The sequence below is a fragment of the Oncorhynchus gorbuscha genome, linkage group LG22 (genome assembly GCF_021184085.1).
Source record: "Oncorhynchus gorbuscha isolate QuinsamMale2020 ecotype Even-year linkage group LG22, OgorEven_v1.0, whole genome shotgun sequence".
Lineage (NCBI taxonomy): Eukaryota > Metazoa > Chordata > Actinopteri > Salmoniformes > Salmonidae > Oncorhynchus > Oncorhynchus gorbuscha.
In genome coordinates, this window is record NC_060194.1 from 50,663,808 (window position 1) to 50,677,237 (window position 13,430).

The 13,430-nt window shown below is 46.6% G+C and overlaps 1 protein-coding gene across 1 annotated transcript in view; it reads left to right on the plus strand.

The window, feature by feature from the left end:
• Positions 1-13,430, plus strand: part of usp33 (ubiquitin specific peptidase 33) — an 81,004-nt gene extending 67,574 nt beyond the window's left edge. Inside the window, 6 exon segments of the mRNA XM_046320872.1 lie at positions 101-270; positions 437-518; positions 1,101-1,209; positions 9,916-10,018; positions 11,813-11,881; positions 12,553-13,430. Of these exon segments, the coding sequence (XP_046176828.1) occupies positions 101-270; positions 437-518; positions 1,101-1,209; positions 9,916-10,018; positions 11,813-11,881; positions 12,553-12,713 (694 nt within the window). The 3' untranslated portion in view covers positions 12,714-13,430.

Consider the following 13,430-nt stretch of genomic DNA (forward strand, 5'->3'; position numbering starts at 1 on the left):
ATTTTTGTTCAATATAATTGTTTTCTGTAAGAAAGGAAGACCCCGATTTAGTGCCAATCTTAATTCCTTGAGTTTAGCGTTAATGATTGTTCCCCTCCAGGAAGAGCAACGAGGAGGCGCTGAAGGAGAGGAGGAGGGTGACCGGTCTACTGAACATGACAGAGCCCAGCCTGCTACAGTTCTACGTCTCCAGACAGTGGCTCAACAAGTTCAAGACCTTCGCTGAGCCTGGACCAATCTCCAACGACAACTTCCTCTGTTCACACGGAGGTGAGGAGATCGCTGAATCTGTCAATCAATCAATCAATCAATCAATCGAGGGCTTGTACTAGTCCGAGTCATTTCATCAATAGAAGTTGAGAGAAATGGAAATGTTATTGACTAAATGAAGCTCATAATGAAGTGGTTACAGTGTTTTTAAATGTTGTGTTATCAGGTGTGCCGCCTGCCAAAGCAGCGTTCATTGATGATCTGGTCGTGATGCTGCCTCAGAACGTGTGGGACCACCTCTACAGCAGGTAGATATTCTAATGAAGAGATAATGTCCTAACCTCTACAGCAGGTAGATATTCTAATGAAGAGATAATGTCCTAACCTCTACAGCAGGTAGATATTCTAATGAAGATATAATGTCCTAACCTCTACAGCAGGTAGATATTCTAATGAAGAGATAATGTCCTAACCTCTACAGCAGGTAGATATTCTAATGAAGAGATAATGTCCTAACCTCTACAGCAGGTAGATATTCTAATGAAGAGATAATGTCCTAACCTCTACAGCAGGTAGATATTCTAATGAAGAGATCATGTCCTAACCTCTACAGCAGGTAGATATTCTAATGAAGAGATAATGTCCTAACCTCTACAGCAGGTAGATATTCTAATGAAGAGAATGTCCTAACCTCTACAGCAGGTAGATATTCTAATGAAGAGATAATGTCCTAACCTCTACAGCAGGTAGATATTCTAATGAAGAGATCATGTCCTAACCTCTACAGCAGGTAAACTCCCATTAGAGATGCAGTATAAATTACGCCCAAGAGGCTGAAAGTCTGTGGTCACTGGTCAGGTGTGTTAGTAAGCTGGGATTGGTCTGTTCAGGTATGGAGGCGGGCCTGCTGTCAACCACCTGTATGTGTGTCACACGTGCCAGACGGAGATTGAGAAGTTGGAGAAGAGACGCAAGACTGAGTTGGACATGTTTGTCCGGGTAAGGAGAAATATGGTGGGAATGGCCTCTAACCTACAGTCGAAGTTGGAGGTTTGAGTCATTAAAACTCCTTTTTCAACCACTCCACATTTCTTGTTAAACTATAGTTTTTAGCAAGTCGGTTAGGACATCTACTTTGTGCATGACACAAGTCATTTTTACAATTGTTTACAGACAGATTATTTCACTTATAATTCACTGTATCACAATTCCAGTGGGTCAGAAGTTTACATACACTAAGTTGTCTGTGCCTTAAAACAGCTTTGAAAATTCCAGAAAATGATGTCATGGCTTTAGAAGCTTCTGATAGGCTAATTGACATAATGGGAATGGAATGGCCATCACACAGCCCTGACCTCAATCCCATAGATATTTTGTGGGCAGAACTGAAAAAGCGTGTGCGAGCAAGGAGGCCTACAAACCTGACTCAGTTACACCAGCTCTGTCAGAAGGAATGGGCCAACATTCACCCAACTTATTTTTGGTAGCTTGTGGAAGGCTACCCAAAACGTTTGACCCAAGTTAAACATTTTAAAGGCAATGCTACCAAATACTAATTTAGTGCTTGTACATTTCTAACCCACTGGGAATGTGATGAAAGAAATATAAGCTGAAATCATTCTCTACTATTATTCTGACATTTCACATTCTTAAAATAAAGTGGTGATCCAAACTGACTGAAAACAGGGAATTTTTACTAAGATTTAATGTCAGGAATTGTGAAAAGCTGAGTTTAAATGTATTTGGCCAAGGTGTATGTAAACATCCAACTTCAACTGTATGTATGCAGTTTAAAAATCCAATAATTTTAAATCAATGGTAAACGGTGCACAAATTCTGATAACCTTCCCGAAATTCCCAGGATTACCTGCTTATTCCCTCCAGATTCCTGGAAATATTCCAACCAGGTTTTCTGGAATTTCGGGATAGTTAACAGTCTGGATAGTTAACAGTCTGGATAGTTAACAGTCTGGATAGTTAACAGTCTGGATAGTTAACAGTCTGGATAGTTAACAGTCTGGATAGTTAACAGTCTGGATAGTTAACAGTCTGGATAGTTAACAGTCTGGATAGTTAACAGTCTGGATAGTTAACAGTCTGGATAGTTAACTGCCTTCTGAAACCTAGTGGGGAATCCGAAGGCAGCTTCTGTGTGAACGGGTATTCTCTGGTGTAATTAGTTAATGAGGTGACTGTGCTGTAGCCCTAGAAATAGAAGGATGAGAATGGTGTCCCCGTTCAAGTCAATGAGGTCGTAATTCTATTTGATTGGCAGTAGCCCTCTGCCCCAGCAGGAGACAAGGGTCTGAGACAGAGACAGTGGGTCATCATTAATGTATGGAGACAGATGGACCTGGTGTCAGCTACTACCACCCGTACTATAGACACACTGACTGGCTACAGATAAACCACCCGTACTATAGACACACTGACTGGCTACAGATAAACCACCCGTACTATAGACACACTGGCTACAGATAAACCACCCGTACTATAGACACACTGGCTACAGATAAACCACCCGTACTATAGAAACACTGGCTGGCTACAGCTAAACCACCCGTACTATAGACACGCTGGCTACAGATAAACCACCCGTACTATAGACACACTGGCTACAGATAAACCACCCGTACTATAGACACACTGGCTACAGATAAACCACCCGTACTATAGACACACTGACTGGCTACAGATAAATCACCCGTACTATAGACACACTGGCTGGCTACAGATAAACCACCCGTACTATAGACACACTGACTGGCTACAGATAAACCACCCGTACTATAGACACACTGACTGGCTACAGATAAACCACCCGTACTATAGACACACTGACTGGCTACAGATAAACCACCCGTACTATAGACACACTGGCTACAGATAAACCACCCGTACTATAGACACACTGGCTACAGATAAATCACCCGTACTATAGACACTGGCTACAGATAAACCACCCGTACTATAGACACACTGACTGGCTACAGATAAACCACCCGTACTATAGACACACTGGCTGGCTACAGATAAACCACCCGTACTATAGACACACTGGCTGGCTACAGATAAACCACCCGTACTATAGACACACTGGCTGGCTACAGATAAACCACCCGTACTATAGACACACTGGCTTCAGATAAACCACCCGTACTATAGACACACTGACTGGCTACAGATAAACCACCCGTACTATAGACACACTGGCTGGCTACAGATAAACCACCCGTACTATAGACACACTGGCTGGCTACAGATAAACCACCCGTACTATAGACACACTGGCTGGCTACAGATAAACCACCCGTACTATAGACACACTGGCTGGCTACAGATAAACCACCCGTACTATAGACACACTGGCTGGCTACAGATAAACCACCCGTACTATAGACACACTGGCTGGCTACAGATAAACCACCCGTACTATAGACACACTGGCTGGCTACAGATAAACCACCCGTACTATAGACACACTGGCTGGCTACAGATAAACCACCCGTACTATAGACACACTGGCTACAGATAAACCACCCGTACTATAGACACACTGGCTGGCTATGCCGTGCCCCCCTTGCAGCATTGGGGACATGCCGTGCCCCCCTTGCAGCACTGGGGGACATGCCGTGCCCCCCCTTGCAGCACTGGGGGACATGCCGTGCCCCCCTTGCAGCACTGGGGGACATGCCGTGCCCCCCCTTGCAGCACTGGGGGACATGCCGTGCCCCCCTTGCAGCACTGGGGGACATGCCGTGCCCCCCCTTCCAGCACTGGGGGACATGCCGTGCCCCCCTTCCAGCACTGGGGGACATGCCGTGCCCCCCTTGCAGCACTGGGGGACATGCCGTGCCCCCCTTGCAGCACTGGGGGACATGCCGTGCCCCCCTTGCAGCACTGGGGGACATGCTGGGGGGGGACATGCCGTGCCCCCCTTGCAGCACTGGGGGACATGCCGTGCCCCCCTTGCAGCACTGGGGGACATGCAGTGCCCACACCCCTAGCTGGCACCTGCCACGTCTATTTCTATGGGCACAAACTGCTACCACCGTTGTAAGCAGAGAGAATATTTTGACATCCGCATTTTAAAGCAACATTTCTTTGCTATTCTATACATTTTCCCATGTCTGTGTACTCATGTGATATCAGAGTGACTCAAACATCACAACAATATCCAGTCCTGACATGACTAGGACACATTTTGGTTGAATGCATTCAGTTGTGCAACAGAGGAGGTATCTCCCTTCTCTATTTACACGCTATGTCTGAGAGCACTTCTTCTTTTTTTTTTAACGAAACTTGGGTGAGCGATGTGTCTTGCCATTTTGATCCGGCATCTACAAAATGACACTGATTGGCCCAAGGTGGGAGCTCGACGAAGTCACACGAGGAAGAAGCAAAGCTAGCGGGATAACTGGGCACAAAATCTGTCTTCTCCAGCAGGGCTTCACCAAAAACAGTGGAAAATGAATAACTATTAATACATAACTACTTATTAATCATGGCCATAAGGCTGCCTCCCTGGCAATAACTTCCTTCTCCCACCTCCACATCTGAACCCTTCTGGGAGGGAGAGGAGCCCACAGCTGCAGTGTATTTTCTCACTCTCCATCACAAAGACTCCTACTCTCCAGGTGCTCTCATTTGTTGACTTCTGTAACCACAAAAGCCTTGGATTCATGCATGTTAACATTAGAAGCCTCCTCCCTAAGTTTGCTTTATTCACTGCTTAAGCACATTCTGCCAACTCTGTCTTAGCCGTGTCTGAATCCTGGCTTAGGAAAACCACCAAAACCCCTGAAATTTCCATCCCTAACTATAACATAATTGAGAATTTCAATAAGCATTTTTCTACGGCTGGTCATGCTTTCCACCCTGCTACCCCTACCCCCGTGAACAGCCCTGCGCTCCCCACAGCAACTCACCCAAACCTCCCCCACTTCTCCTTCACCCAATTCCAGATGGCTGATGTTCTGAAAGAGCTGCAAAATCTGGACCCCTACAAATCAGCCGGGCTAGACAATCTGGACCCTCTCTAAAATTATCCGCCGAAATTATTGCAACCCCTATTACTAGTCTGTTCAACCTCTATTTCATATTGTCTGAGATATCATAACTGCCATCGATAAGAGACAGTACTGTGCAGCCATATTCATCGACCTGGCTAAGGCTTTCGGCTCTGTCAATCACCACATTCTTATCGGCAGACTCGATAGCCTTGGTTTCTCAAATGACTGCCTTGCCTGGTTCACCAACTACTTCTCTGAGAGAGTTCAGTGTGTCAAATCAGAGGGCCTGTTGTCCGGACCTCTGGCAGTCTCTATGGGGGTGCCACAGGGTTCAATTCTCAGGCCGACTCTCTTCTCTGAATACATCAATGATGTCGCTCTCGCTGCTGGTGATTCTTTGATCCACCTCTACGCAGACGACACCATTCTGTATACCTCTGGCCCTTCTTTGGACACTGTGTTAACAAACAACACTCCTTCTGTGGCCTCCAACTGCTCTTAAATGCAAGTAAAACTAAATGCATGCTCTTCAACCGATCGCTGTCTGCCCGACCAGCATCACTACTCTGGACAGTTCTGACTTAAAATATGTGGACAACTACAAAAACCTAGGTGTCTGGTTAGACTAAACTCTCCTTCCAATCCAAAATTAAATCTAGAATTGGCTTCCTATTTCGCAACAAAGCCTCCTTCACTCATGCTGCCAAACATACCCTCGTAAAACTGACCATCCTACCGATCCTCGACTTCGGCGATGACATTTACAAAATAGCCTCCAACACTCTACTCAGCAAACTGGATGTAGTATATCACAGTGCCATCTGTTTTGTCACCAAAGCCCCATATACTACCCACCACTGCGACCTGTACGCTCTCGTTGGCTGGCCCTCGCTTCATATTCGTCGCCAGACCCACTGGCTCCAGGCCATCTACAAGTCTTTGCTAGGTAAAGCCCCGCCTTATCTCAGCTCACTGGTCACCATAGCAGCACTGGACACCCCCAAAACCAATTCTTTCTTTGGCCGCCTTTCCTTCCAGTTCTCTGCTGCCAATGACTGGAACGAACTGCAAATATCACTGAAGCTGGAGACTCATATCTCCCTCACTAGCTTTAAACACCAGCTGTCAGACCAGCTCACAGATCACTCCACCTGTACATAGCCCATCCAACTACCTATCTCAATCCCCATACTGTATTTATTTATCTTGCTCCTTTGCACCCCAGTATCTCAACTTGCACATGCATTTTCTGCACATCCTACCATTCCAGTGTTTTAATTGTTATATTGTAATTACATTGACACCATGGCCTATTTATTGCCTTACCTCTCCTATCCTACCTCATTTGCACATGCTATATATAGATTTTTCTTTTTTGCAAATTAGATTTCCTCAGGGGCACGGACATCGACCTTAGGGGGTTTTAATGCAAATGAGATTTCCTCAGGGGCACGGACATCGACCTTAGGGGGTTTTAATGCAAATTAGATTTCCTCAGGGGCACGGACATCGACCTTGGGGGTTTTAATGCAAATTAGATTTCCTCAGGGGCACGGACATCGACCTTAGGGGGTTTTAATGCAAATTAGATTTCCTCAGGGGCACGGACATCGACCTTGGGGGGTTTTAATGCAAATTAGATTTCCTCAGGGGCACGGACATCGACCTTAGGGGGGGTTTTAATGCAAATTAGATTTCCTCAGGGGCACGGACATCGACCTTGGGGGTTTTAATGCAAATTAGATTTCCTCAGGGGCACGGACATCGACCTTAGGGGGTTTTAATGCAAATGAGATTTCCTCAGGGGCACGGACATCGACCTTAGGGGGTTTTAATGCAAATTAGATTTCCTCAGGGGCACGGACATCGACCTTAGGGGTTTTAATGCAAATTAGATTTCCTCAGGGGCACGGACATCGACCTTAGGGGTTTTAATGCAAATTAGATTTCCTCAGGGGCACGGACATCGACCTTGGGGGTTTTAATGCAAATTAGATTTCCTCAGGGGCACGGACATCGACCTTAGGGGGGTTTTAATGCAAATTAGATTTCCTCAGGGGCACGGACATCGACCTTAGGGGGGTTTTAATGCAAATTAGATTTCCTCAGGGGCACGGACATCGACCTTAGGGGGGTTTTAATGCACATTAGATTTCCTCAGGGGCACGGACATCGACCTTAGGGGGGTTTTAATGCAAATTAGATTTCCTCAGGGGCACGGACATCGACCTTAGGGGGTTTTAATGCAAATTAGATTTCCTCAGGGGGACACGGACATCGACCTTAGGGGGGTTTTAATGCAAATTAGATTTCCTCAGGGGCACGGACATCGACCTTAGGGGGTTTTAATGCAAATTAGATTTCCTCAGGGGCACGGACATCGACCTTAGGGGGGTTTTAATGCAAATTAGATTTCCTCAGGGGCACGGACATCGACCTTAGGGGGGTTATAATGCACATTAGATTTCCTCAGGGGCACGGACATCGACCTTAGGGGGTTTTAATGCAAATTAGATTTCCTCAGGGGCACGGACATCGACCTTAGGGGGTTTTAATGCACATTAGATTTCCTCAGGGGCACGGACATCGACCTTAGGGGGGTTTTAATGCAAATTAGATTTCCTCAGGGGCACGGACATCGACCTTAGGGGGTTTTAATGCAAATTAGATTTCCTCAGGGGCACGGACATCGACCTTAGGGGGTTTTAATGCAAATTAGATTTCCTCAGGGGCACGGACATCGACCTTGGGGGGTTTTAATGCAAATTAGATTTCCTCAGGGGCACGGACATCGACCTTAGGGGGTTTTAATGCACATTAGATTTCCTCAGGGTCACGGACATCGACCTTAGGGGGGTTTTAATGCACATTAGATTTCCTCAGGGTCACGGACATCGACCTTAGGGGGGTTTTAATGCAAATTAGATTTCCTCAGGGGCACGGACATCGACCTTAGGGGGTTTTAATGCACATTAGATTTCCTCAGGGGGTTTTAATGCACATTAGATTTCCTCAGTTTTTTTTTTTAATGCACATTAGATTTCCTCAGGGGGGTTTAATGCACCTTAGGGGGTTTTAATGCACATTAGATTTCCTCAGGGGGTTTAATGCACATTATATTTCCTCAGGGGGTTTAATGCACATTAGATTTCCTTAGGGGGTTTAATGCACATTAGGGGGTTTTTAATGCACATTAGGGGGGTTTAATGCACATTAGGGGGGGGTTAATGCACATTAGGGGGGGGTTAATGCACATTAGGGGTTTTTAATGCACAATAGGGGGGTTTAATGCACATTAGGGGGGTTTTAATGCACATTAGGGGGTTTAATGCACATTAGGGGGGGGTTATTGCACATTAGGGGGGTTTAATGCACATCAGGGGGGGTTTTAATGCACATCAGGGGGGGTTTTAATGCACACCTTTTGCTAATTTGCATTTTGAATTGTTTAATTGCAGCTTTCACTTTCAGCATTTTAAACAATTTCTTCATTTTCTACATTTATCATTTACACACCGTCATGTTTCTGTTGACTTAACTATTCCTCTACAATTTATTTAAAAAAATTATGTTCAACAGAATAATTATTCTCCTGACTGCATTTGACAGTTCTTAATTTCGCCACTAAAGGGTGATCAGCCGATTTCTAGGGGTCTGTGCTCCTGAAGTTGACTATTTTTGTGCTTGCCAGTTAGCTAGCAGTTCTCGGCTGTTAGCAGCCATACTGGTGATAAAAACTGATGGTTGCTGCCATTTTTTGTTGTTGTCATTACTGAGTTATTTAATGTAACACATTAAACTTCTTAAACAATTCATTTCGACCTAATGTTTATTTGAAATGTGTGCCATTGCCCAGCTATGAAAAGGGAAAGTTGGCTATTTTGAGACTCAATTAAATTTTTACGGTAGCCATGTTATTTTAAAAAACAAATCTTGCCTTTTCATTGTTGGAAAGTTAACATTTCACTGTTAGTCTACACCTGTCTATAAAGCATATCGCTTTTGAGATACGGCCACTGACTGCACACAGACAGGATGGGAGGGAGGGAGGGAGGGAGGGAGGGAGGGGGAGGGAGGGAGGGAGGGGGAGGGAGAGAGAAAGGAGGGGAGGGGGAGGGAGGGAGGGAGGGAGGGAGGGAGGGAGGGAGGGAGGGGAGGGAGGGAGGGGGAGGGGGAGGGGGAGGGAGGGAGAAAGGGGGAGGGGGGAGGGAGAAAGGAGGGGGGGGAGGGGGGGAGAAAGGGGGAGGGAGAAGTCTCTGGGAGGAATAGAAGAGAGCGGTAGATAAATACATGTTGTAAACTAAAGTGAAATTATGATCTTTCATCTTTCAATCTTCTTTCTCCCTCCACATCTCTCCCTCCACCCCCTTTTCCCTCCACCCCCTTTTCCCTCCACCCCCTTTTCCCTCCACCCATTCCCTCTTTTTTCCCCACCCATTCCCTCTTTTTTCCCTCTTTTTCCCCCACCCATTCCCTCTTTTCCCCCCACCCATTCCCTCTTTTTCCCCCACCCATTCCCTCTTTTTCCCCCCACCCATTCCCTCTTTTTCCCCCACCCATTCCCTCTTTTTCCCCCACCCATTCCCTCTTTTTCCCCCCACCCATTCCCTCTTTTTCCCCCCACCCATTCCCTCTTTTTCCCCCCACCCATTCCCTCTTCTCTCCCTATCTCCTCCCCTCTCCCCCCCACCAGCTGAACAAGGCGTTTCAGGAGGAAGAATCTCCAGTGGTCATATACTGCATCAGCATGCAGTGGTTCAGAGAGTGGGAGAGCTTCGTCAAGGGAAAGGACAATGGTGAGTGGCTGGTTCAGGGAGTGGGAGGGCTTCGTCAAGGGAAAGGACAATGGTGAGTGGCTGGTTCAGGGAGTGGGAGGGCTTCGTCAAGGGAAAGGACAATGGTGAGTGGCTGGTTCAGGGAGTGGGAGGGCTTCGTCAAGGGGAAGGACAATGGTGAGTGGCTGGTTCAGGGAGTGGGAGGGCTTCGTCAAGGGGAAGGACAATGGTGAGTGGCTGGTTCAGGGAGTGGGAGGGCTTCGTCAAGGGGAAGGACAATGGTGAGTGGCTGGTTCAGGGAGTGGGAGGCTTCGTCAAGGGAAGGACAATGGTGAGTGGCTGGTTCAGGGAGTGGGAGGGCTTCGTCAAGGGGAAGGACAATGGTGAGTGGCTGGTTCAGGGAGTGGGAGGGCTTCGTCAAGGGGAAAGGACAATGGTGAGTGGCTGGTTCAGGGAGTGGGAGGGCTTCGTCAAGGGAAAGGACAATGGTGAGTGGCTGGTTCAGAGAGTGGGAGGGCTAGAGCACTGGGAGTCCCTGCCCCCTAGCTGTGACCTCAGGACCAGGGAAAGGACAATGGTGAGTGGCTGGTTCAGAGAGTGGGAGGGCTAAAGCACTGGGAGTCCCTGCCCCCTAGCTGTGACCTCAGGACCAGTTGTAAATGTTCCACTTCACTACACTGTAGTGGTCTGTCTTCATCTGGTTGTTGTTCCAATGTAGTGGTCTGTCTTCCTCTGGTTGTTGTTCCACTGTAGTGGTCTGTCTTCCTTGGTTGTTGTTCATACTGTAGTGGTCTGTCTTCATCTGGTTGTTGTTCCAATGTAGTGGTCTGTCTTCCTCTGGTTGTTGTTCCACTGTAGTGGTCTGTCTTCCTCTGGTTGTTGTTCTACTGTAGTGGTCTGTCTTCATCTGGTTGTTGTTCCACTACACTGTAGTGGTCTGTCTTCCTCTGGTTGTTGTTCCACTACCCTGTAGTGGTCTGTCTTCATCTGGTTGTTGTTCCACTTGAGGTTATTATTTATAGGGTGCTGTTGTGCCTACTGAGAAAACATTAGTTTCTCCTTTTAGTTTGGGTGGGAATGGTCTGTCTTCAAAGGTTGTAAAAGTCAGTGGAAATAAACTCTAAACCCTTAAAACATTGGTTCAAAAACAATTATATTCTGTTGCGTGTTGTATTAGCAACAACAATGATTACCACTACACTGTAGTGGTCTGTCTTCCTCTGGTTGTTCAGTGAACTCCACTGTTTGTCCGTTCGTTCCGTGTAGTGGTATTAAACATACAATCAATATAACAATTACTTTACCACAGTTCAACTCTTAATTAAGTCTGGTTGTTGTTCCGGTCAGTCACAATCCAATGTAGTGGTCTGTCTTCCTCTGGTTGTTGTTCCACTGTCAGTGGTCTGTCTTCCTCTGGTTGTTGTTCCACTGTAGTGGTCTGTCTTCCTCTGGTTGTTGTTCCACTGTAGTGGTCTGTCTTCCTCTGGTTGTTGTTCCACTGTAGTGGTCTGTCTTCCTCTGGTTGTTGTTCCACTGTAGTGGTCTGTCTTCCTCTGGTTGTTGTTCCACTGTAGTGGTCTGTCTTCCTCTGGTTGTTGTTCCACTGTAGTGGTCTGTCTTCCTCTGGTTGTTGTTCCACTGTAGTGACCAGTGAATTGTAGTAAATTCATGTAGACAAATACCTTTTCGACTAATGTTTAGCTCCTATTACAAATGGTAATCTAATCTCATCTTTATATTAAATGCAATACACAAATGTAGTATTTAAGGAATGTAGTATGTGTAATATACCTGCTTTACCCTCCTCTCTGGAAGATCCACCAGGACCAATCGATAACTCTAAGATAGCAATCAACAAGAACGGCCATCTAACACTCAAACAAGGTAAGAGCCTGACACTGTCAATTAACTCTCTGAATTAGAAATGGAATTGAGCCCAACCTAACTTTCTGTGTTGTCCTGCCAGGACTAGATGATTATTATTATTATTATGCCCTCAGGGTGAGTCTTAACTGCTTTTGGACTCTGGGGAGATTATTAGGACTGTTATGATAATGACTTCAGGTTAAACGTGTCTGTTTCTACAGGAACCGACTCTGGGCAGGTTATAATGACTTCAGGTTAAACATGTCTGTCTCTACAGGAACTGACTCTGGGCAGGTTATAATGACTTCAGGTTAAACATGTCTGTCTCTACAGGAACTGACTCTGGGCAGGTTATAATGACTTCAGGTTAAACATGTCTGTCTCTACAGGAACTGACTCTGGGCAGGTTATAATGACTTCAGGTTAAACGTGTCTGTTTCTACAGGAACTGACTCTGGGCAGGTTATAATGACTTCAGGTTAAACGTGTCTGTTTCTACAGGAACCGACTCTGGGCAGGTTATAATGACTTCAGGTTAAACGTGTCTGTTTCTACAGGAACCGACTCTGGGCAGGTTATAATGACTTCAGGTTAAACGTGTCTGTCTCTACAGGACCTGACTCTGGGCAGGTTATTATTACGAGGCAGGTTGAGTTTGTATAACCTATGTTTCTGTGCTGCCTCTCTAGGGGCTGACTCAGGGCAGATCTCTGAGGAGACCTGGAACTTTCTCCACTCCATGCATGGAGGGAGTCCGGTCGTCACGGTCCGGCCCAACGTCTCTCACCACGAACCGGAGGCGTCCTCGCAGTCCGAGGAGAAGATGGAGGTGGAGACACGCTCCGTTTAACACTACCTAGTCAACAACACCAACAGGAAACCCCCCCAACGCCAGCCCTGAGAACAACCCCCCCCCCCCAACGCCAGCCCTGAGGTCAACCTCCCCCCAACGCCAGCCCTGAGGACAACCTCCCCCAACGCCAGCCCTGAGGTCAACCTCCCCCAACCCCCCCAACGCCAGCCCTGAGGACTACAACAACTAAAGCCTTTTTATTTTGCACTTTTTATTTTTTTTTCAAAAGCATTCGATCAAACGACCCCTTTAACCTTGACCTCCACAACATGACGTCTCTACTTGACTATTGGACAGAAGGAATAAACTTGTCTGAAAATGATATGACAGTCATGTTTGTACATAGATGTATAAATATCTAATTTCTATTAGCACTGCAAAATAATGCGTGGAAACGGCGTCAGGTCGTTTCCAGAACTAAACGGCGTCAGGTCGTTTCCAGAACTAAACGGCGTCCGGTCGTTTCCAGAACTAAACGGCGTCCGGTCGTTTCCAGAACTAAACGGCGTCCGGTCGTTTCCAGAACTAAACGGCGTCCGGTCGTTTCCAGAACTAAACGGCGTCCGGTCGTTTCCAGAACTAAACGGCGTCCGGTCGTTTCCAGAACTAAACGGCGTCCGGTCGTTTCCAGAACTAAACGGCGTCCGGTCGTTTCCAGAACTAAACGGCGTCCGGTCGTTTCCAGAACTAAACGGCGTCCGGTCGTTTCCAGAA